This window comes from Marmota flaviventris, chromosome 17, assembly GCF_047511675.1.
Source record: "Marmota flaviventris isolate mMarFla1 chromosome 17, mMarFla1.hap1, whole genome shotgun sequence".
Taxonomy (NCBI): domain Eukaryota; kingdom Metazoa; phylum Chordata; class Mammalia; order Rodentia; family Sciuridae; genus Marmota; species Marmota flaviventris.
The window spans coordinates 71145250-71168828 of record NC_092514.1 but is presented as its reverse complement, the minus strand read 5'-3'; the positions used below and the strand labels follow the sequence as shown (position 1 = coordinate 71168828).

The window sequence follows — 23579 nt, the reverse complement described above, 5'->3', positions numbered from 1 at the left end:
TAAGCCAGAGTAATGCTTAAAATAGCAGAGTTTTGCCATATTTGAATATCAACTGTCTTCCAAAGGCCCACGTATTAAAGGCTTGGTTTCTAGGGTGATACTTCAGGAGGTGGTTGGGCCTTTAAGAGGTGGCATCTGGTGGGAAGCCTTAGATCACTGGAGGTGGCCCCCTGCTCCCCTTCTTGCTCCCTCTTTGCTTCATGGCCATGAGGTGCATGGCTTTGCCTTGCCACATGCTGCCCTGGCTCTCCACGGGCTCAAGGTGATGGCTCAACTGATCCTGGGCTGAAACCTCCAGAACTGAGCCAAAATGAACCATTTCTCCTATAAGTTAATGGCCTCAGATGTTTGTCATAGTGACGGGTCACTGATAAATACAGGTGTGTAACAGGCTTTTGTAGGCACCACACATTCCTCCTTTGTGCAGGGTGTGGTCCATCATTGGAGAAAGGGTTCCATAGGCTGTGGTTCTGGTACCAAATAATTCAGCCCATATTTGCAAAATGTCATGCACATATGTGACATAATCACAGTATCTGCATAAAAGATGCATTGGAAAAGGTATGTCTTCCAACACAACGTGCTTTTATATTTGAAATATTAAAAACAATTATCACCCGTATCCCACCCATTTAACCCTTGACCCTATGCTTCTTGGACATAAGGGGGCTGCATGTTTGCATGTCCCCGGGCTCTGATGATGGAGGGAGCTGTGTTCTGTGGTAGAGTTGGGGCGGAGAGTGGGCTGGGCCACCCAGAGAAGAGATGACACACGGGAGACACAAAATTACTTAGGAAAATGAAAATAAGAAATCTAACTTCAGGAAGGGAGAAGGTTACAAAGGAAAACAGGAAAGGAATGTGATCACTAACGGGAAGGAGGGTGAGGAAGGTGGGAAACGAGGTGCAGTAAAGGCCGGACCGTCAGTGGAAGTCGCGATGGGCTGGACCAAGGTGGAGATGTGCACCACTGCCCTGTGGGGTTCAGATGTTTGGTGTTTCCCCCTGGTGAGATGCCAGTGACATCGAGGGCATAATGTAGTTGTCTTGACATTTTATCTTTATGGCACTGTTTATCAGCCTGTGTCTACTGGAGGTGACATTTGTGGTAGAAGGGGCGGTTATTTGACTTCACTGTTTGCAGATACCTGAGACCCTGCCTTCTACAAACAGCCAGGCAGGCGCTGCACCCGAGGAGGGAGCCTGCGAGTCTGGCTTCACACCACCTCACCACCCTGACTCAAGGACCATGGCCAAGCTCACCCCCAGATGCTGTGTCCTTCACCAGTGTGTAGCTGAGTCCCTCCTGTGTTGCCCAGCTCTGTGCTGGGGGGCAGGGAACCAAGGGTGTTAACCGAAGCTCTGATTCCGCAGCAGGTGCTTCTTCTTCTCACCTTCTGTGTGGCCTGGCCCTCCCACCGGCCCACCCAGCTGGTGGACTTGGTTTACATGTATTGAGAAAACAGGACTCAGCTGCGATGGCCTCGAGGTCCCTCCGCTAAATCTGCCCACCTCCTCAAACACACGCGCCCACCTTCTCCCTTCTCTCCTGTCACACAAAGTGCTGCTGCTCCTCCAAGCTCTGCATGTGACCTGGGGCCCTCACCCTTCCCACCTCCCTAGGACCTCAAGTCCTCCTACACAGTCTTCTCCCTCTTAGGTAGATCATTCCCATTGTCTTAAAATGGTTCTCTAGGATCTTCCATGTTCCAAAAACACTGCACTGTCCGTGTGTCTCCCCTCCTTGTCCTGGTGAAGTGTCCTGGCCCTTTTGTCTCCAAGTCACCACCTACTCTTCCACTCATTAGGTCGTCTGTACTACCACTGCGTCCACCGTGTCCACTGAAAGGCCTCTCTCTCCATCTTGCCAATTTCGTAGTAACCTCTGGACCTTCCTGGAGAGTTCAGCGGAGCTGACCTGCCCTCATGGTTGTGTGCTCCTCCTGAGGTCTGAGATTTTGTTTGGTTTGAGTTTGCTTTGTGTCAAATGGGCCACCTGTGCCTTCCTCCTCCAGGTACCACTTTTGCGACCTCTTTGCCGCTCTTCTTTCTCTGCTTGACCTCTGCGTGGGCTGGGCCTGGGCTCTGGCCTTAGCACCAGCCTCTCCTCATGTCATCCCTGGGTAGGTGACCTTGTCCCTCCTGTGGCCTTACAGGTTCGCTGCAGTGGCTCAGGGAGAAACTGACAGCCCTAAAGCGGAAAGGTGGAGCAGTTGTTTCTGAGGGACTCCTGTGGTGTCACTCTAGCCCCCAGCCCTGGCTTGTACCTCCGCTGCCTCCTTGGATGTCCAAGAGGCATCTCCGACTTCACATGTCTAAAGTAAGAGCCCTCCTGCTCCCTGTCCCACACCTGCAGGCCAGGCTGGCCTGTCTCAGCAATGACCCCATCTCGTTCTGGCTAAAGCTCAGGAATAACCCTTCAGGTTATTCACCTTCTCCCACCTTCTCTCACCCTCCACGCCCAGCCCAGACCTGTGGGTTCTTCCTCCAGAACGGAGGTCCATGAACGTTAGCTGTGAAGAGCCAGATGGTGATGGGCATGCAGCCCCCGTGGGCACTGTGGCCGCTATTCCATGAAGGCCGTCGTAGTGGAAGAGCGGCAGGGGACAGTACGTGAGCCAGGGGCAGGGCTGTGTTCCGGTAAGACCTGCTGGACGAAAACAAGCCGGAGGCCAGTGTTGGCCTGCGGACCATCATCTGCTGGCCCTTATTCTTTCTGTCCCCCCTGTTGCCATTGTGGCTCAGACCTCCCATTCTCATCAGAACCACTGCAGTTACCTTCTGATTCCCCGCTTCTGCTCTCCCCCACTCTTCTGCTCTGAATCTTCTAACAGTGGAAAGCAGATCTGTGCAGCCTCTGCATGAAACCTCCAGCCGCTGCCCCTCCCTCTTGGCCTTGGGCAAACTGCTGTCAGAGACCATCACAGGCCCAGGCCTTCCCTCTTCTCACCCCCATCCTCCGCCCTCCCTCAGCTCCAGCCTCCCTAGTCTTCTTTTCAGTCCCCTAACACAAGGCTTGGCTCATTGCTTCCCAGGCCTTCAGGTATGCTGTTTCTTCTGCCACATCTTCGCATGGCTGTCACCTCCTCCAGGAAGCCTGCCTGGGCTACCCCAGTCTAAAGTAGTCAGCCACTACCATAAACCCTGAATATGAACCACCTAGTTCCGTCCTCAAACACGCAAACCCTCATAGTTCTTATCTCTGCTTTACTGAGGAGGAAATTGGGGCCCAGGGAGGGTTTGTCATTTGCCTCCCATGATTGAGGAAGTAACAGAGCTGAAGTACAGCTGTCTGACTCTGGAGCCTGTGTCCTCAACCACCACTTTACTGCCCATATATTTTCAGTCATAGCATTTGTGACCATGTTGAAATTACAAGATCATTTATTTGTGCATTTTTTTTTGAACTGAGTTTCTCTCCCATAGCAAGAAGCAAACATATGGTCTATCTTTAGTTTCACTGAGTTCCCAGCTTCTAGAACAGTCTCCGGCACATACTAGACACTCGCTGTTTGTGAGTGCATGCATGATAATGTAGTAATTTATTGGTATGCTAACAGCAAACCTGTAAATAGCTACACTATACCTTACCCTGTAATTTCTGAATGAGAGAAGGACGATTATGGGATTCTTTTACTCTGATTTAAAAAATGTTGCACTTGTTCATATTACTGTCTGACACAGTCCTCCACTCCCTCCCCCAATTATGTGACTTCATCGGTCTTTTGAATGTGGCCCATGGAATTAGGAATGACTCCTGTCTATTTGAACCTTCCTGTCCCTTAACTGGCCGTTTGCGGGCAGCCCACAAGTCTGTTCACACTCCTTTGTTCTCCCAGACATCAATGCTGAGTGCAGCATCAATTCCAGGGGAGGGGGTCCCCAGCAACCTGCTTCAACTTGATGACAGAGATCTCTAGAGAGCAGCTTTGTTCCAGTGATGCTGCCCTCGCCTTATCTAGACAAATGCCGCCTCCCCCTGGCAGCCACAGCCACCACCTGAGAATCATCACCTTTGATGATAAATGTCTGTGGGACATTTTCGTCTTGGGCCCAGCAGGACTGGAGGAAGAGCTGGGAGGCAGCAGAGTTGGGTCCACCTTTCCTTGGGGTGAGCCATCGGCAGGACCACGCTCCATGCTGGTGTTCACACCCCAGCACTGAACGCATCAGCTAGGAACGTGTTTGGCACCTCCACAGTTCAAAGACCCGGACCAGGATTCAGGTCCGTGAGTAAACTGCCGCACTTCAGCAGCTGGATGTCTGCCTTCTGCATGGATCTGCCTGCGATTGTATCTGAGTTGTGAATTTTGTTTTGTTTGGTTTGAATTTGTTATGTTTTGTTTTGTGGTTTATCAGGTAAATCAGAAGTGTCAAATGTTCTTGGACAAATCTGGATGATGAAAGAATCTGAATCCTGGGACATGAGAAAATTTGTAGTTTGGATCCTTTGTAAATAGTGTTTTGGGGAAACGCGACGAGTGGATGAAGTTGTGTTGAATAGCCTGGTCAGTCATTCGTAAGCTTTAGGTATGGGATGGGGACTTGCAAAGTCTCTTACTAGACCTTTAAATTTGAGAAGTTGTGCAGATGAGTTTAAGTCTTGTAGAGACACATGAAACAGGATTCTGTGATGTCCAGGCCTGAAGTGGAATTGAGTCTTGGGACCGTGACCACCCGCATGCTGTGTGTGGCTGCAGGTCTTGCATGTCATTTCTTTTGCAGCTCCCAGCAGTGACTGGTTATTTCTGAGAACCTTTGGGTTTAGATCACCTATAACAAGGGAATGCCCAAGGGCCTCTCACTTGCACTTGTATCTTGGTGAAATTTTTAACAACTTTGCTCCAGCTATTCTAATAAAGCATCAGCGTCTTTAGGAGGGCTGGGCTTGCTGTGTATGGTGGCACACACCTGTAATCCCAGCCATATAGGAGACTGAGGCAGAGGATCACAAGTTTGAGGCCAGCCTCAGCAACTTTGCAGGGCACTAATTAATTTAGCAAGACCCTGTTTCTAGAATAAAAAAAAGGACTGGGATGTGACTCAGTGGTCAAGTGCCCCTGGGTTCAATCCCCAATTACCCCCTGCCCTAAATAAAAGAGTGCTGGGATTCTGAGATGGGGGCAGTAGACAATGGGATGATGGGGTGTTGTGTGCTCCCATGTGCCCCGCCCCCCACCCACGTGTTATCCCTTTCTGCTCTGTGTCCCGAGTCTGCCTCGCTGGCTCTAGTTGAGTTCAGCCTTGGGCCAAAGGGTCCACTGTGATTCTGGCAGGTGCTGAAGCCTGTAACCCTGCCCCAGCTCTGGCCCACTCTGGGCTCTGGTGACATCACTCCCTCTACTTCTGCTCTGGGACTCTCTTACCCAGCCTCCAGGCCCCCGTCCACCCTTGCTGCTGGCTTCACACTGCCCACACCTCTGTAAGTGGCTCCCTCAGTTCACAGGTTTCTCTTGAGTGTGCCATCTGCTTCCAGCTGGACCTGCGAGTGACACAGATGGCCCTAGGCCTGGGATGCACGCCGTCATCCTCTCCTTCTGGTTGGCACCAGGCCCAGGCCAGCCATGGTCCCACACTGGGGGAGGATAAACGGCTCAGCGATTTGTAACATGCCATGAGCTACCCAGTTTTTCAGTGCTAAGGCCATCGAGGCTCTGTGTGGGGAGATGGGGGCCTTCCCTGGCCCACCTGCAGGGGACCAGGGTGCAGGTGGGCTTTAGCAGAGGAGCAGGCTTCTCTAGCCAGAAAGAAACCCTTTGTGCAGCAGAAGGGTTCCACCTAAGGTAGACACACACTTGCATTTGCTTTCCGTCCCCGCAGCTTGCTCTCCCTTTGTCACATGGCTGGATTTTTGAGCGCCAGGTAAACTTTCTGCTGATGGCGGGACTGGAGGCTATGGCTAGCATGAGCCAGTTTGGGGAAAGGCCAGCTGTTTAAGAATCAAGAAATGCCTGGTCTTCTTTTGCTCTGATTCAAGGTGAGGGGAACCTGCTGGGGTGGTGGCACATGCCTGCAGTTCCAGCTCCACAGGAGGCTGAGGCAGGAGGAGCACGTGAGCCCAGGAGTTAAGAAGCCAGCCTGGGCCACAGAGCAAGACCTCATCTCAAAAAAAAAAAAAAAAAAAAAAAATTGATTAAGAAAAGCAAGGAACCTAGTATTTATTGGTCTCTGCTTACTGATGATTGACCAATTCTTTTAAATATTTTTCTTTCATCCAACCTTGACAAAGTTCCGTGAAGTACAAGGTGTTGTCCCTGTCTGTGGAGGCAACCTGCCCCACGGGGCACTTACAGGAACTGAAAGAGATGTTGCATCTCAAGGACTTGGAATAGGGCCCGGTGAAGAGAGGACAACCAGTTGGGAGCTTTCCTTTTCTGACTCTCTCTACACGTATATGTGTGTTTTCAGATGGGGTCTTGCCACGTTGCCCAGGCTGGCTTCAAACTTAGGACCCTTCTGTCTCAGCTTCCTGCATAGCTGGGATTCCAGGTGTGTGTCACTGTGCCCCAGGATTAGAGAGTATTTTAAGCAACCGTATTTGGTTGTGTTTTGGATTTGGGTGAAAGGAAGATGAGAAGATAAGGAAAGGTGTTTTCTTGGATCTGATTTCTAAACGCTTGGCATTTCTCTGTGGTTAGTTTTGCTGTCACCAACACCTGGTGTCACTTTATGGCACTCCTGGGCCAACTCTTCCGTCACCTCCTTCATAACGATTGAGCCGGGCTGATCCTCAAGCCTTTTGCAGGGAGGTTGCAGAATCTGGGAGAGACCTGATAGGGCCGTGGTAGGGCAGCCCGTGGCAGAGGGAGCCCCTGCAGGAGCCTGTGTCCTCCGGCTTTTTCGTTTCTTTTTGTTCCCAAATGATTGCTGTCAAGTTGGCAAAATTGGGACAACATTTTGAAGTCTCATCACTGGACTGAGATTTCTAAAACAAATTGTAAAATTCTAAATTCCATCTGTAATTGAGGCTCTTGGAGAAACTGGAAAGTGACTGTCCCATGAGACTCCGGGCACTTCCCTGAGCACGTGGGATGCTTCTCAGGTGGGTGGGGACAGAGGTGAGTTCACACCGCAGGCCTACTGAGCAGACTTCAGTGTGAGCCCCTTCCAGTGAGAATACAACTTCATCAGAAAGTGCTTTATAAAACAGTACACTTGGCAATTAAAAAAAAAAAAGACACAAAAAAGAAGTACTTGCCTCTTGTTATTTAGTGTTAAGATGGCAACACTCAATTTTAATAGCAAATGTGGAGATAAACTTCTCTAGTAGAAAAACACAATCGCAAAGCCTTGTTAGAAAGCAAAAGCAGTTTATCTATTCCCTCTAAATACTGGCCACGCAGGATTGCACGTTAGCAAGAATAAACTCACTCAGAATACCATAAGAATGCAAGAATCTAGCAATGGCTAAGTGGACACCTGTTCCTCGGATCTGAAACCAGCAGGGTTGACGCCGGTTTGCAGGCAGGGCTGCCAAAGGCTTTCCCTGGATGATCCAGGAGGAATCCCATCCACCGTGCACGGGAGCAGAAGCAAACTCCGTTTAGCTTTCACAGACAAGGTTGGCAAGGAGCCCAAGGCCTTGCCTCCCTGATCTCCACCACCTTCAGGAAAAAAAACGGGGCACGTGGCCATGTCAGTGTCACTCAGGAGACCCAGAGTGGGCTTGAGCAGCACAAGACCTGGTGTAGAAAGCATCCTCAGTCTCTGGCGGTGACTGATCTGTTTGTGAAAATCTTCTGCTGTTTGTTGTGAGTGGCCTCCAGAGAGTGACGGAAAGATGAGCTGGGAGATGAGGAGGAAGAGGACGAGGAGCACGCCCAGCCGGCTCAGCTAGCTTTTGGCGCGTTCCAAGTCAGCTCCACACGCTTGAGTGCTGATCTTTACTGATGAGACGTCCTCAGGATGTTGGGAACACGGACTTTTCCTGGGGAAGGCTCGCATTACTCTGGGCAGGCGAGTTGTCCGCTCTTTTTGGCTGGCAACCAGACAGAGTGAGCTTGGCGGCTGCTGGCGGGTCTCCACCAGCTGGCTGGGCTGACCCATCTCCTCCAAGTTGGAACAGATGGGAAACCAGTGCTCATTAGCTGGTTGTTCTAATGAAGCGTCTTTTTTCTCCTGCTTAACTATAGATTAAACTGCTTCTGTCCGAGGGCATGGGAGGAGGTAGCTGTGGAGAAAGAGCGTGAACCTGGCTCATGGCCATGTGGGATTCAGAGCCTCTGCCGAGTCTCCCCCTCGAAATTGGTTCCCTGCCTCATTGTATGAAAATGAAGTTTTAAAGGGGTATCATGGAATATTCAAAAAAGGAAGTTATTTTAAAAATTTAAACATAAAGTGTTAGAGAACACTATTTTTAAAGTTTGGTAGAAGATATAGGAAATGAACTCTAAATTTATAAAGTGTGAGACTCCCAGCTCCAAGGCAGCCCACCTTTGATCTTGACCTCACCGAGAGTACCTGGACCTCTGGTGACGTGGACACTTCTTTTATATTTTGAGGGAGGAACTATGTTGCCCCAACTGGCCTTGAACCCTGGGGCTCGAGTGATCCTTTTGCCTTCAGCCTCCCAAGTGGCTGGCATGGCTGGGATTGCCAGGCCCAGCTTCCTTGGAACCCTTCCAGTGAGGCCAGGTTGTCCTGGGAAGTGACCTGCCGCATCCCTGCCTCTCCTGGGTTCTTCTCCAGCAATTAAGATTTACTTTATTGGTTCCAGAGGCAGCAAGGAAGCCCTGCAAATCCCAACCCTGTGACTATCTATTTCCATGTCTGACGGGGAGCCCAGAGCCATGTTGCTGGTAGCAAACTAGATTCTGCGTCTGCTCAGCTGGACCTAGAGATGTTCCATTGAAGGCCGAGAAAGAATGGACCTCTCTGGCCGTGCAGACAGCCCCTCCCAGAGGCCCTGCACGGAGAGGCTCGGGATGGATGTTCTGCCGCCTTGGAGCTGACAAGCCCTCTGAGCCAAGAGACAGGGAAGGCGCAGAGGAGAGACTTCCCCTGGGGATGGGAAGCCTGCAGAGCCACCCACTGGGGAGTTTGGGAGGGAGATTTGGGCAGTTGTTTTAATCTGCCAAAAAGTGTTTGAGCTGAAGCCAAGCTAAAAGTACATCGTCTCCGTGGAGGCCACACCCGCGCTCCTCGGTGCCCAGCGTGCCAGCTTGGCAGTGCGGCAGGAGCATGGCTAACTTAATTAATCTTGAGAACAAACCCTGGAGATGAGACTTCTGTGCCTCTGAGAAGGACGTGCCAGTGCCCTCTTCCCCAGCATGCAGTGGCCAGTACTTAGAAAGCTCACAGGATGAGCCCAGGTTGCTAATCCAGCCCTGGACGCAGCTGCCTGGGACACTGGGCAGGAAGGACTTTTTTTTTTTAATTTAAAGAAAATTATTTTAGTTGTTGATTGACCTTTATTTATTTATATGTGGTGCTGAGAATCGAACCCAGTGCCTCACACATGCTAGGCAAGTGCTCCGCCACTGAGCCACAACCCAGCCCAGAGAGAGAGAACTTCTTTTGGGCGACTCTTGTGGAGGTGTCCTGGGGGTCAGGGAAGAGAACTGTTGCTCTCTCCTTGGTGGCTCTGAATCCCAGCTTCCCCTTGGTGTTCAGCCTATGAAGAGGCTTGGGAGTGGCTTGGGGAGGGTCTGTTTAAGATGCTGTTCTTGGTGAGGATCAATTCAAAAGTGATTTCCAGTGATTTTCTGCAAAAACATGGCCATCAACAGTGCATGTGTTTTGAGCTGGTCGAATAGTGGGGATGATTGTAGTCAACCATTTATACCCTTTTTGCCAACTTTTTTTTTTTTTTTAATCGAGGTGACCTGTCACCAAAGCTTGTGGTCTGGCATGGAGTCCTCTGGGTAAAATATTGGCACGATGTCCCTTTCCTCATTGTGGCATCATTTTAGGAAAAAAATGACTGACTTCAAATGAGCTAGTGAAACTGCAGTTCTTTCCTGTTGAAAGCCGTTGAGAATCTCTGCTTTGAAGGTCTGGCCTCAGTGATATAAAATGTGTATTGTGTGTCCATGTCTGCCACACATGTGCCTCCCCTGTGTATCACACAGGTGCTTTGCACATCTGGGCACACACAACATCTGGACACACAGAGTGTGTCCTCACATGTATGAGCATCACATGCATCCCATACCTGTGCTCTGTCGTGGTGCCAGTGCATGCTGTCATGCTTGAGTGTGTGTGAGTGTGTGTATGTGTGTGTGCGCGTGTGCGTGTGCATGTGCTAGGGAGCACAGAGGAGGATCTGAGAGGCTGAGAGCACTGTCCCTGTCTCCTGAGAAGGGGATGCTGGTCAGTGTCAAGCCTTGGTCATGTTGAGCGAGGACGATCTTGGTTTCTTGTTAGAACATCATACTCTTTGGGACAGTGTCAGATCGCTCAGCAATGGACATCTCTGACCTGGGGCTGCCTCTGAAGCAGGGGAAGAGCTGCCCAGGAATGGCACAATGTGTCCTGTGGCACCTGGTGTGTGGCCCCGTGAGACCAGCAGTTCCCCCCAGGGCTCCGTAGTGGCCACTTTGCAATCTGTTCTTTGTAAGGAGCAGCGTCCCGTGCTAAGGCAGTCTTATTTGGTAAAACTGGCAGTCTCCAGGGCTAGGCTCACCTGGGCTTCCCTTTCTCCCTTTGGTGACCTCCACCACAAAGGGACCTTCTTTGCTGCTTAAACAATTTGGAGGTGCCTGTCACCAAATAATTGGGGTGGCCATGGCTGTGGGATGGCATTTCAGGTTTCTCTGTAAGTGGGCCTTGCATCCCATTCCCTACCGGGCTTTCCTAAGGGTCAGGGCAGTTGATCTCTAACCAGGACATTTGTTTGTTTCCAGTCCTGGCAGCCATGGGAACAGAAGCAAATCCCCCACCCCACTAGGTGCCAGTATCCAAGCCAAGAGGTCCTTTCTTCCCCTGGGCTGCCCCCTGAGTGACACAGGGAAAGGGAGAGATGGTTCAGGGAGCCTGTCTTCTTGGGCTCCACCCCCCAGAAGCTGAGCCCGTACCCTCGGCTCTCTCATGCTTAAAATCTCTGTGAACAGGAGGCAGGTGTTCGCTGGCCGGTGACCCAGGTACAGCATTGCATTTTAATGATATCACACTCACTCCTGATCTTAGGAGAATCAATAATGCTTCTAGTCGGCAGGGTTAGGTCTGGGTTAATATTTAGCTCTGTTTTTAAGCACAATCCAGATACACATGGCCCAAGACATCCACAGGGGAGCAGCTGGATGGTGTGCAGTGCTCTGTGGCTGCTGAGGAGGAAGCCACATGGCTGTGGGATGGCCAGGCTTGAGAGTGGCCTTGGGGGCTGGGGGTAAAAGCTTGTCCTTGAGATGTGAGTTGAAGGTCATTCGTTGAACTCTCTGTACTTTCTGTCCACCTTTTCTAAATCCTAAAATGGTTCTAGAAATAGTCTGTTAATTTAAAAGAAAGAAAAAGTAAGAACAGGCATGACAGCACAACGGTTCCAAGCCACAAGAGAGCGTATCACTCGGAAAGTACTTTGGGAATGAGGTGGTGCGAATTACCTGAATCAGGTAACTGAGAGCTACAAAAGTTTCCAGCTTTGAGTGGAATACAATCCCCTACTTTCTAGATGAGCTGCTGGGAAAAAAAAAAAAAAAAAGAAACTCTGCCAATGAGGAGGTTCCCAGAGATTCTCACGTTATAAGCCAAACAAGCACTTAGGTAAAGGTTTGCTTTGATAGAATGTGTGATGGTAAATCCCATGTTTTTGAATCTAGCAAAAATGTGGATGAGACAAATGATTGATTGTAAGTCATTACTTATAATGCTGGGCTTGTCAGCTACCGTGATATATATATATTTTTATTCTTTGGTAGTACTGGGTACTTTACCAGTGAGCTACATCTCCAGCCCTTTATTTATTTATTTTTTGAGATAGGGTCTGACTAAGTTTCTGAGGCTGGCCTTGAACCTCTGATCCTCCTGCCTCAGCCTCCTGGGTCTCTGGGATGACAGGCGTGGCCACAGAGCCTGGCTGCAGCTATTGTGGTCCTGTAAGGACACACACTTCAGATACACAAACCAGGCTTTCCACCAACCTTTTGATGATTCTCTTGCCCCCTGTCTTCAACAAGGCCAAAGTTCCTGTTGTCCTGCTGCTGTAACTCCCCGTGTCCAGGCAGCCCTTGGCTTCCTCTCCAGCCCAGCCACCAGGCTGCGTGCTTCCCCAGCACTGTGCTCTCATGGGGACAGCTGGGGCTGAGGGCTTCAGCAAGCAGAGCTCATACTCCATCAAGAAGAGGAGGTCAGATTGGTATAAGCAGATGGACTTGAGGTCACCGCCAGCTCTGGAAGTCCCATCTGCCAGCCCCCGTTTTCCTCTCTGCCTGCATGCACCATCCACTGTCTAAGCCCACGTTCCAACTCCATATCCACTGTCACCCACCTCCCTGTTACTGAAATGCAAGTCAACATCATTCAGCCCAGGCCCCAGGGTCAGCATGTCCTTCTGAGTCCACTGGGTTTAGGCAGTGCTTAACTGCCCATGCTAGAGGAAGGTAAGGAGTGACTAGCACAACTCAGCCATCAGACACTCCACAATCGGTGGGCTGCGTTATTTCTTATTCCCTCTCAGTATATCCAGCAGGTTTATTTTCATTTGAGGCTAAAATTACATTTTTTAATTAAAATTAAGGTTAACGGTTACATGAAAAGGTATATTTCCTCTTCTGGATAAGAGAAAATCTGAGAGCAAGTCATCCTTGAAAGAGGTCTTTTGAAAAGTGGAGAACACATTTCTGTGTAGTGGGACCTGATTACATATTGGGGTGAAATTAGAGCATGGGTCTTATAGACCCCTTCCTTTTGCTTTTGGATGACCCTCCTGTTGATGAGCGCCCCCAGGGACTGGATGTGCCTTTCATTTTGAGGTTGTTTGCGGTGGCTGCTTTGGACCCTGCCTCCTGGGGTTTCTCTGTTTGCACAGACATGGATACTATGGAATTACTCTTTTCTTCAAAATGATTTCTACCAATTCTTGCTCCCTTGGCATCATTTCCGTAAGTTAAAAAAAAAACAACAACCAGCATTTATTCAAAGACATAAAATAATGGTAAAATTGTGTTTATAGTGTTTCCTTCCAAACCTCTGCTTATTTTTATTTAAAAAAAAAAGTCATTCTCCATTAAGTGCGTTGCCAGGAAGCCAGCCCTGAGCTGGACTGGCAGTGAGCTTTGCCTTTAGCAAGGGTGTGGGATTTCACTGCGTCGGCGTTTTTTTTGCAACGACTTTCTTAGTAACCTTAGTTTATAATTGCACCTCTTTTTTATTTTTGCACAAATTCATTTGTTGATCATAACTCTTATCGAACATATTTTTCTAAGCCACGACAAGTACTTTTGGGAACGAGGTGGTGCGAAGGACATAGAATAAAGTCAGCCAGCCATCCAGGAGAGTCACAGCGGGGCTGCCAGCCCTATCAGGGAGCCGGGAGAGGAAAGCTTTTTTTTAAATATGGTAAAATCTATACGAGATGTTAAGAGTGATGCTTTCCTATAAAAGCCAGACATGGTGGCATCTTGCAAACACCTGAGTGTATATTTCTTCATATTCTGGGGACAGTGCCCAGTCAATGGGAGGAGGACTGTTTCTTCTGATCACTTGTACATAGGCCCAGCTACAATTTGGGGAATAAAAACCCCTGATGGTGTGAAATGCCTGTCTACAGCAGCCCCTGGGGAAGCTCAGAGGGTCCAGAGCAGTAACGATCTGACAGTTATACACAGAGTGGGGAAAAAGGTATCAGGGCAGTGCCTGTGAGGGCCAGGGCTCCTCCAACATACCCCTACACATAGAGTTTAGCTGTGTGTGTGTGTGTGTGTGTGTGTGTGTGTGTGTGTGTTTTGGTACCAGGGATTGAACCCAGGGGTGCTCAATCACTGAGCCACATCCCCTGCCCCCTTTATTTTCTATTTTGAGATAGGGTCTCAATAAGTTGCTGAGGCTGGCCTCAAACCTGCAATCCTCCTGCCTCAGCCTTCTGAGTCACTGGGATTATAGCAAGCACCACCATGCTGGCTGTGTGTGTGTTTTATGAACAATGTCCTCACATCTCTAGTATACATTGTGATTTTTGTTAATGCCCAGCCTTGTGGAAAGTCCTTAAAAAATGCTTTGAGGACTTGTTGAATTACATTTCCATTTTCTTTCATTAGGAAGCCATGTCTGGCATTAAAAAAAAAAAAAAAAAAAGAAGGCAGTTTCATGGTTTCTAATGAAAGTATAATTTTGCTTCATTCTTATTTATTTATTTTTATGTTGGGGAAATAAAATCGTTTCCCCTAGTCCAATTTTTGCCTTTCAGGCTAGTGGTTTCCCTCTCTGTGGATCCCTAATAAAGAATAAAGCAAATTGAGAAGAAGAAAAGCCCGATCTTATGATAAAGCAGGCTTTGTGTTGATAAATCGATGATTGATGACCACAACCATTTCGATCCTTTCGGGTAAATGAATAACTGATTGTATCTGAGAACAGGAAACTCACAATTTATATCCTGGGTCTTCGGCTGTCTTCTCCCTTCCCCCTCCTGAGTTTGACCTAGCTGCTTGAAATCAATGCAGAAGACACCCAGGGGAAGAGGCAGGTTTGGGGAGACTGGAAGCTTAGGTAACAGGGGGGGCCCTCTTAAGAGAAAGAATACAAAAATATCTCACTTTCACAATATTGTACGAGAGCACATGACCCACAGGAACAGAGCGCTCAGGTTTGTCCTGGGCTGGGAAAGGCCCGGGGAGAGCCATCCCTGACACGTAAAGCTTGTTGGCTTCCCGCTAAGTCCATTTCTTAGGGTTCCATACCGTGGCTCATGTCCTGGGCACTCTGCACGCTTCAGTTTGCTGCTCTTGTACTGAACACAAGGAGTGTAAAGCGATGACTGTACAAACACTCAGCAGGAATATACAAGGATAAATATAAGAACACACTTTACACAGCAGGCTGGAAGTCCACAGACACGCACATAGGGTTGTTTTTTTTTTCTCTTTTTGTTGAACTTGAGCATCTCTCAAGGTCATAGGTCTCCAGACTTTGAATTGTCTGCCTGCACTTGAGTGTTCACTTAAAGGGGGAGGTAATCAACGTATCAGTTATCTACCAGACAAGCCCATTCATTCGCTGTGCTGTGACTTGGGCTCAGGCCCATCGGACCTCTATCCTAGAAGCCAGGTGTGCGGGTGGGAGGAGGGAAAAGCAGGTGAGAAGGGAGTCCTTTGCCCGTGGGTGGAGCTTGCTTGTTTTGTTTGGCCAGGCAGTTTAGATACTGGTTTGGAGGTCTCCGTTGAGGAGGGTCCTCTGGGTCTCCGTGGTCTCATTCAGCCGGGATTTGTCCTGCTTGCTGTCGCTCCGTTCCCCGTCATCTGTGCCACTCACCTTGACCAAGCAGAGGACGTTCTGGAAGCTCTTCTTGAAGTTGTCAGACAGGAAAGCATAGAGGATAGGGTTGGCACAGCTGTTGGCGTAGGTGAGGACCACCACAAAGTCAAACATGCCTTTGAGGGCCGGGGTGGGGTCGATGGCCACGGTCACGGAGGACACGTTGAATATGTAGAAGGGGAGCCAGCAGAAAATGAAGACGGCCACCACTATGGAGACCATTCGGGTGACCTTCTTCTCAGACTTTTTCCTCTTAGAGGAACCTACTCGGATGCCAGAGGACTTCACCTTGATGATAATGAACAGGTAGCAGAGACAAATGATGGTGAGGGGGACCAGGAACCCCAGGATGAACGCATAGATGATGAACCCCGTGTACCACGCCCCAGATTCACCTGGCCAGTTGATGGTGCAGCTGCTTTTCCCCCACTGGTTGCTCCGAAGCCCAGCATAAATCATGATAGGCAAGATGACCAGCAGAGAGACCCCCCACACAGCCACGTTGATCATCTTGGCTGTCCGGGGTCTCCTCCACTTGGCCGACTTGATGGGGTGGACCACAGCCAGGTAACGGTCGATGCTCATGACCGTCAAGCAGAAGATGCTGGTGAACTGGTTGATGCCGTCCACAGTCATGACCACCCGGCAGATGGCCTTGCCAAAGGGCCAGTGGACCAGCGCCACCTGCATGGCCAGGAAGGGCAGCCCCAGCATGAAGAGCTCATCGGCAATGGCCAGGTTGAGGATGTAGATGTTGGTGATGGTCTTCATCTTAGCGTAGCGGAGGATGACGTAAATGACAAGAGTGTTGCCACAGAGACCGATGATGCAGACCACGAAGTATATGAATGTGAGGACCGCATTGCTGGTCATGTCGTAGTATGGCTCTGTCTTGTTGGAGTTGTTCGCTGCCGTCGCAGAGCCATTGAGGTCAAAGGGGGAGGGCGGCCATGCCTGGCTCTCATTGAGTTGCTCGTACACCGTCTCCATGGCTGCTTTTCAGTCTAAGCCAAGAACCAACCTGCCCCCGATCTTACTCCCCACTCAGTGGGCCCTGGAGGCCAAGGGTCCACGGTGACATCTGGAAGGAAACAAGATGGGCCCAGCAGTCAGTCACCAGCTGTTGAAACCCTGGCCAGCTTTCCACATTTCTAGCTTATCCTCTTAGATGTACTCTTAAATGGGAAAAGGTGTTATCTTTCTGTGCCAGTGTCACAGCCACCAGCCCTGCGCAGACCTTGAGGTTTTTTCCCAATAGTGGGGGAAGGGCAGGGCTAAGCCGTCATCTTTGATGACGCACTTCTAGGGGGTGCTGTGGCTTCCTCCCTGCCATACGTTGACCTCTAAGGAGTTGACTGTGCAGCTACAAGAAGGCAGAGAGTTCCAGCCCCCGGGCTCAGAGGGGCCTGGCACTGGCATCTAGAGCCCTTTCCCCTGAGGGAGTCCCTGTGGACTGCCGGCCGTGTGGGACTCTCTCTCTTCTGAAACCAACCCCGTGGTGGGAACCCCCAGACTTTGGCTCCCCTGTGGAGCCCATGGGACCTCATGCCCAGCCATTCCCTGCTGGGCTCCACTGGGTTGCTTAACATGCGAGTCATGAGGGAGGGCACGCAGAGCCTTGGCATCATGTGGGGGGCTCATGACGGGAACCTCAGAAGTGTTATCCCCCCCCCACCATCTCATTATGTCTAATTTATTGAATCCTGCCCACACAGTGAATCAATTTATAGTCTTCAATATTAAAAATAAAAGTCTGGCTTGCTTTCATTTTGTTTTTAAATGTGTGCTTCAGTTTTTCTTTTACCATTTCTGTTTCTCTGACCCCAAATGCTTGACTCTCTTGTGTAGCAGAAAATACTTCCCTAATGTCCCTGAACTGGGTGCCACTCCAGAGTTCTAACAACACACAGATTTCCACTGCAGTCCCCTGATGGAGGACAAAAATGGGAGCCAGGCGAGGGCTGAGAGATACAGTCTCTTCATTGATGTGAACAGAAAATCACAAGCTCCGAGGTGGTTCATTCACACCCACATCCCCTTCATGTTCCCAGCCATGGCCGGAGGTGGGGATAATTGTCCCTGTTTTAAAGATGTGGAAACTGAGGCTTAGGGAGTTGAAGCGACTAGCTTTTATAATTGGTAGTGCTGGGATTTGAACACAGGCCTCCTGACCCCAAGACTTCCACGCTTTCTATAGCATCACATCTGCTGCTCAGTGGGCTGGCAAATGAGGGGCTGGTAATTGGGTTCGGGTTTGAAGCAACTGACTCCTGCATTACTACCTCCATGCTGAGAAAAATAACTCTAGCACTACTGGCTTGGCTTAGGGTATAGAACAATATGTGATCCCATAATGAAATGACTTATCTACAGTTGTTCAAAAAACATCACTGGCTGCTGGGTACAAAGACAGGGCAGGTGCCCTCTGGGAGGTGATCATTTATCAGGAGACGCAATGAAGCCGGTTGACACAGGGTGTGAACTGCTTGGAGCTAGGAACAAGGGACCTAGGAATGCCTTCCTTCCCTGGAGGATCAGAGGCGACTTCATAAGACAGTTTTGGAGCCGGGGTCTTGAGTAGATGAAGAGGGAAGCAATAGAACAGGGCAGGAGGTGACTCCAAAAAGAAGCGAGATGGCCAGGGGTGGTATGCCCAGCACCACTTGGCCCCACTAGGCGAGCATGTTTCCTCTAAGTAGGGTGCTTTTCCTGGTGCCTGAAGATAGATAGGTGAGTGCCCAGAGAGACTGCAGAGACCTTAAAGGAGATGTCACCAGCAACCAGTACTTGAGGGTCCTTGCCCACTTCTGATTCATTCTGTACTGCCAGGCGCCTTTCTTATTTTTTCTATGCTAATTTCCTCAATCACACACTGTCCATGGAGTGAGGTATGGCCTTCGTGGCTAATCTTTTTTGCACAGAATTTTGGGGACCCAGGATTTCATGTCTACATGGGGTAAAAATGCCAGCTGGCGGTTCTTAAACCCAGAAGCTATAAAGAAACTGTTTTAGTATCTCTGCATTTACTTGGATTGTTTGCACTATCGTTTCCAACCATCTCCTCAGTTACTCAATTCTACAGACCCAGAATCTTATCTGAATTACCCACAGTGGGAGTGTACATTAACCATCAGTCCTGCCAGGGTGGCATCTGGGTACCATGAATGGTCATCCTCCAATGCCAGGGTAAGACCAAAGACCCTGGGGGCTACAAGAAGCTCTTTCTAGAGCTTTTGAGATGTTGCTGGTGCAGCAGGGGAGAGGGAGCCTCTCATGCCACCCTCTAGCCCTAACTCCTTCCTTTCCTCTGCACCGGGGTCAGTTCCCCTCCCCTGAAATAGTTTGAGAAAGCCTATTTTGAAAGGTAGCCACTTTTGAAAGGTAGCTCAAGATGGGGTTGGAGCCTTGATGAAGGTGAGGGACATGGTAGGCTGGAGCCAGGAAGACGCTCCTGGGAAGAAATGGCTTAAATCATGGCAAATGTTTTTAACAAAGAAATCTGAGTGACTTCTGCTTCATGGTTGTCCCACGAAAAGTGGATTCCAAATGCCAATCCACCAATACCTGTTGGATTTTGGTTAAAATTAAATACGAGGAAGTTTGATTATCTGCTTTATTTTTCCAGCCTAAGAGTTTTTAGATACTGGAAATGCCCTGTTGTTGGTTTCCTCTGAGACCCAGCAGTTGGAGAGGAGGGTGAGACTGGCCTCTGGCGTCTGTCCAGGGGGGCTGCCCATTCCACCTCCAGAAATGAGACTTGTGATGGGGACCTGGCTGCAGTGGTGATCCTAAAACCCACTCTGCCCATCTTTGTGGCATCCCCCAGCCCCCTTTAGTCGTCACTCCCACCTCCCCCGGAGCCTGCTAACCTCAGTGGCAGAGAGACAACAGCCCAGCATCTAGTGCTAGAGCACCAAAGGAGAAGCCCTGGGGCGCTGACCAAAAGGGTTGGGCCTCAGGAGGTGAGTCCCAGGATCCTGGAGGAAAAAAAAAAAAAAACCTCCGCTGATCAAGTCGCTGACCCTCCGGAGCAATGGTTTCCTACAGGATTCCCTAACATTTCTAGGGAGACAAAAGGGCAGCGAAGACTGAGTACCAATTTGTCCAGCCTTTAAACCCAGAGGTGGGCTATAGTGCCAGGGACAGCTGGGAGTCCTGACAGTGGCTTGGGGATTTGGCCATGCCAGCGTTAGCTCTCTTCAGTCTCTGCCTGAGGGCCTGGGCTGGACCCCCTACAAGTACGGGTCCACTTCCCCAGCCAGCGAAGAAAAAGAGGAGAGAATCCCCTTTCCTCCGCTGAGTGCTCCAATCGCCTGCCCCTCCCGAGCTCAAATCTCGGGATCTCTAATGCGTCCTCAGGAGCCCCAGGGTGGCACCCGAGCCCCGCTGGCCTCGCTCTCTTGCGCCAAGGCTCTTTTGCGGGTGGCTGGGAGATAACTTGTTCCCGCATCTCAGCTACCACCAGGACAGGGCTGCAAGGCACACGCCAGGCGCACACGGGCAGGGGCTATCCAGACCAGTCCGTTCCAGCTCACACGATAGCTCCCCCTACTCACGCCAGGACACCTGCTGTCGTTCATTTCCACCACACTCACCCCTAGCGAGCACCGGGCGGAGAATCCTGCACCCGAACCTGCGCTCGGTAGCGCGGATGGGCGCACTGTCACCAGCGCTGATGCACACAGGTGCCAGAGTGCGCTTCTTGCTCCTACATCTCCATGTATGTGTCTCTGTGTGTCACACACACACACAAGCACACACGGGCACGCACACAACCTCACCTTGCTTTTTCGCGGTAATCCGTTAAGTGGGCTCACCAGCCCTCAGTAACTGTCCCCTATCCAGCACGGCGCCCAGGAGCGCAGCTCTTGGCGGGTGGCTGGCGCTCGGCGTCCAGTGCTTCCGGCCCCTCCGCCTCCCTTGAGCTGGCTGGTGTTTGCCCCTTTCACGTCCCACAGCCAGTCTGGCCCGCTGTCCGCCCGCGCCGAGTCGCGGACTGGCGCTCTGCGGGCGGGTGGCCTTGGGAGCGCGCGCGCGCGCGCGCGCGCTGGTGGCTGCGCCGCTAGGACTGGCCCAGCTGGGCAGGAGCCCCTCGGCACATTTCCCCACGCCCCCCCTCTGATTACGTCACTGCAGCTTAGCTCCGCCCGCCGGGTCCTGTAGGAGGACCCGGGTGAGACAAGTGGAGAATCCTGCGGGTGGCTGCGGGCAGAGCTGGCGGGTACGGTTGGGGTCGGGGGTGGGGTGGAGAGGGGACCCGCATGCAGGGGCGTGAAGGGTGAAGCGGTTTGTCTCTTCAAGACTCATGGCAGGGACAAGTATTGCTTTCCTCCAGTTTCATAGGATTGATTCTGTATCACCCAAAATATTCCAGGCAGCTGGCGTGGCGTCCCGGGTGACCCAGACTCGCTCAGGGATCTCTGCAATTTTCTAAGTCACACAAGTTTGCAAAGTGGTGTCTACCATGGGCAAGCCCTGGGCATAGGATGCACAGGAAAGGGTAGAGAGAAAAAGCTCCTCACGCCGTCATCAGTGCCTGCTGAGCTGCACCTGGATTCCGAGATTCCCTCAGCTCAAGGAGCCATCAGAGGCTCAGTGGGATGGAATGATCCAGGTTCCACAGCTCAGAGATCCAAGAGCTCTATAGCCCCCTTGCTTTAGCCTGTCAGTCAGCATTAGCCCATAGGACATGGCAGCCCCTCTTCCTACGTGCTGTGCAGGGAGCAAAGAGGACCGGGCAAGAAGAAGTGGGAGTTGTGTCGCATCAAGTTGCAGCTATTTATTTTTTGACTGTGATGATTCAGCCTGTGTTCCAATAGTTTAATAAGTCATAATCAATCCACAGCCTCTCTTTACTCACCGTCCTCCAAGCACACACACACACAAACACACACCAACACACACACACACACACACACACACACACACACCACTCAGTACAGTTTAGAGGATAGGAAGTCAGAAAGCAAACCCCAGTTAGGGCTCTCTGTGGGCGGAGCTGCCTTGGTCTGTCCATCCTATTTTCCAGCTCACCAATGAAAGGCAAAGTCCAGAAGCTATTTAACAGGTGAGATGAGCCCTGAAGAAAGGAATGAGCCATGGGAAAGGAATCAGTAGCAGCTCACTGCTTGGAAGGATGGAGTCAGGGGCTTCTAGTCTTCATCTGTCTCTGGGCTGCTGGTCATCCTGGAGATAGGGGCTGGAGGAAAACAGCCAGGGACTGTCTGCTCTCCCAGCCTCCCTGGGAGTCAGTCTGCCTGTAGATTTGTGTGTGCGTACAAGAGGGGCAGGGGCAGGCAACTCACCAGAAGAGGGGAGTGTCCCTGCTCCCTGTCCACTGGAAGAGGGAGAGGCCATGGAATTGAGCTCAGAGAAACTGCATCCTGTGGCAGCCCAGTTGTGATAATGCCTGTTCCCACCTCTAGCTTAAAACCCATACCCGCCCTGGTTTCCAGGGAAAGAGGGGGCGAAGGGAGCCAGGAAGTACCCACTCTGCCTTCAAATTTCCTTAACTTTTATCCTGTAAAAGTTCTCCAACGGTCTTTGGAAAATTCATGTATCATTTGAAAGGAATAAATATCATTTTCAACCCACAAAGAAATGAACAGCTGGCTCGAAGTGCCTCCTCCCCCGTCGAGGTGACCCCTATGACAATTCGTGGTTTGGAGATTATTTGTTTTTAAATAACCACCATCCAAAATAGGTGGCTCCTGAAGGGTCAGCTCAATAGGCACCCCCTCTTGAGACAACTGGGGTGCCTCTGTGTGTTCCCATGGAACCCCCCCATGCACTTTCCTTGGGAAGTTATCCGCCCGCCCCCCCCCCCCCCCTTCCCCTGTCCTGCATAGGTTATGTTGGGCAGGCACAGCCTGGAACAAGTCCTGGCCCTGTGGGTCTTTCCTGCAGCTGGCCCAGTGGGATCTGAACAGATTGACCCCAACAACAGAAAATGTGTCATGTAGAACAACTGTTGATTTTTAGCGGGATCATTGATGCTTCCCTGCCCCCACTTGCCAATGCCTGGAGAGAGCTGTGTGACTGAGCTGCCCCCTGTCCTCTGTGGCGACCTCAAATTCCTATTCCCTGTTTGATTCCTCCTGGCTGGCCACCCCCACACACTCCTGAGGGCAAAGAGAAGTCCAGCTCTCCTTCCTCTGTGGCTCTGTTAGTAACTAAGTAACAAAGGCTTGAGTCAGAAAAATAGAGGGGTTGGGGAGGAGATAACCTCCACTCTGGCTTGTTCCCTATCTTTAAAGCAATTAAATAACACCTTTCCCCCTTTCAGCACTTATCAGAGGGACAATAGGTGGCAGGAAATTAAGAACAGGGTAGGACAAAGGGCCAGGCCAGTACTCTAACACAGGGAGATATGCTCATCTCACTCTTGCCTTGAGAAGATTCTCAGCTAAGGCACTGAACTCCCAAGAAAATCATTGCTTCTCTTAACTGCTTAATAAATTAAATGTAGAAAATTGTTACCTTGCAATCAATTTGGTGGAAGTAAATATCGAAATTAAACCTACAGGAAAGCAAGCGGCCCAGGAGGAGAGTTGGATATGGCTGGGAGTGTTAGATGCCAGCGAGCAGTCAGTGTGGTTTTATTGCTTCCTCGGATGCCCGGGTGGGCCTCTGCATTTCTACCTTGGGAAGAGACCAACCTCCTGCTGTGCACAGTGCTGGGTGGGGGGGGGTGTGGATGCTCAGAGGGAGGGGAGGTTCTTGAATGATGGTCCTATTTCCAGGCTCCCTGGAATATTCCTGTTTTCAACCATTCTGTCCCTTGTCCCCTGCACACCATCTGCATCTTACCAGAACCGAAAGGTCAGCTTCCACATTCTCTTTCCAAGACTGCCTTGTATCTGATGGCATGAAAAATCCTTTCTGCTCTCGTGGGTCTTGATGCCTGTCTAAAAATGGGGCCTAGTGGGTAAAAGGTCTCTTCCAGCACACAAGGGGGTAACCTGGGACCTTTCCAGAGTGTGTTTCCTGGCACGTTTGTTCTGCGAGAGCAGATGGGTCTGGGGGAGGCTGCCTGCCGCTCCCTGACTTGTTAGGACTACCTGGAGGAATCAAGGGACCATTATGCACATGGGGTGATGAGGTGCAGGCTATTATCTCACCTAACCCCTCGTCCTCTGTGGGACAGACCGTCAGCATTGTTAGTATTGTCA

At 50.6% G+C, this 23579-nt stretch overlaps 2 protein-coding genes across 2 annotated transcripts in view; one reads left to right on the top strand and one right to left on the bottom strand.

Moving 5' to 3' along the window:
- The window catches only part of Slc39a11 (solute carrier family 39 member 11), a 389080-nt gene that overhangs the window by 4071 nt on the left and 361430 nt on the right, over window positions 1–23579 (top strand). The gene's annotated exons all lie outside the window — the stretch shown is intronic.
- Window positions 15289–16398, bottom strand: Sstr2 (somatostatin receptor 2). Its single transcript, XM_027946201.3, has one exon. The coding sequence runs from the start codon at window positions 16396–16398 to the stop codon at window positions 15289–15291; it is 1110 nt and encodes a 369-aa protein (XP_027802002.1).

Coding starts and splice junctions, on each gene's coding strand:
- Sstr2 (XM_027946201.3), bottom strand. CDS start 16,398: ATGGAGACGGTGTACGAGCAACTCAATGAGAGCCAGGCATGGCCGCCC.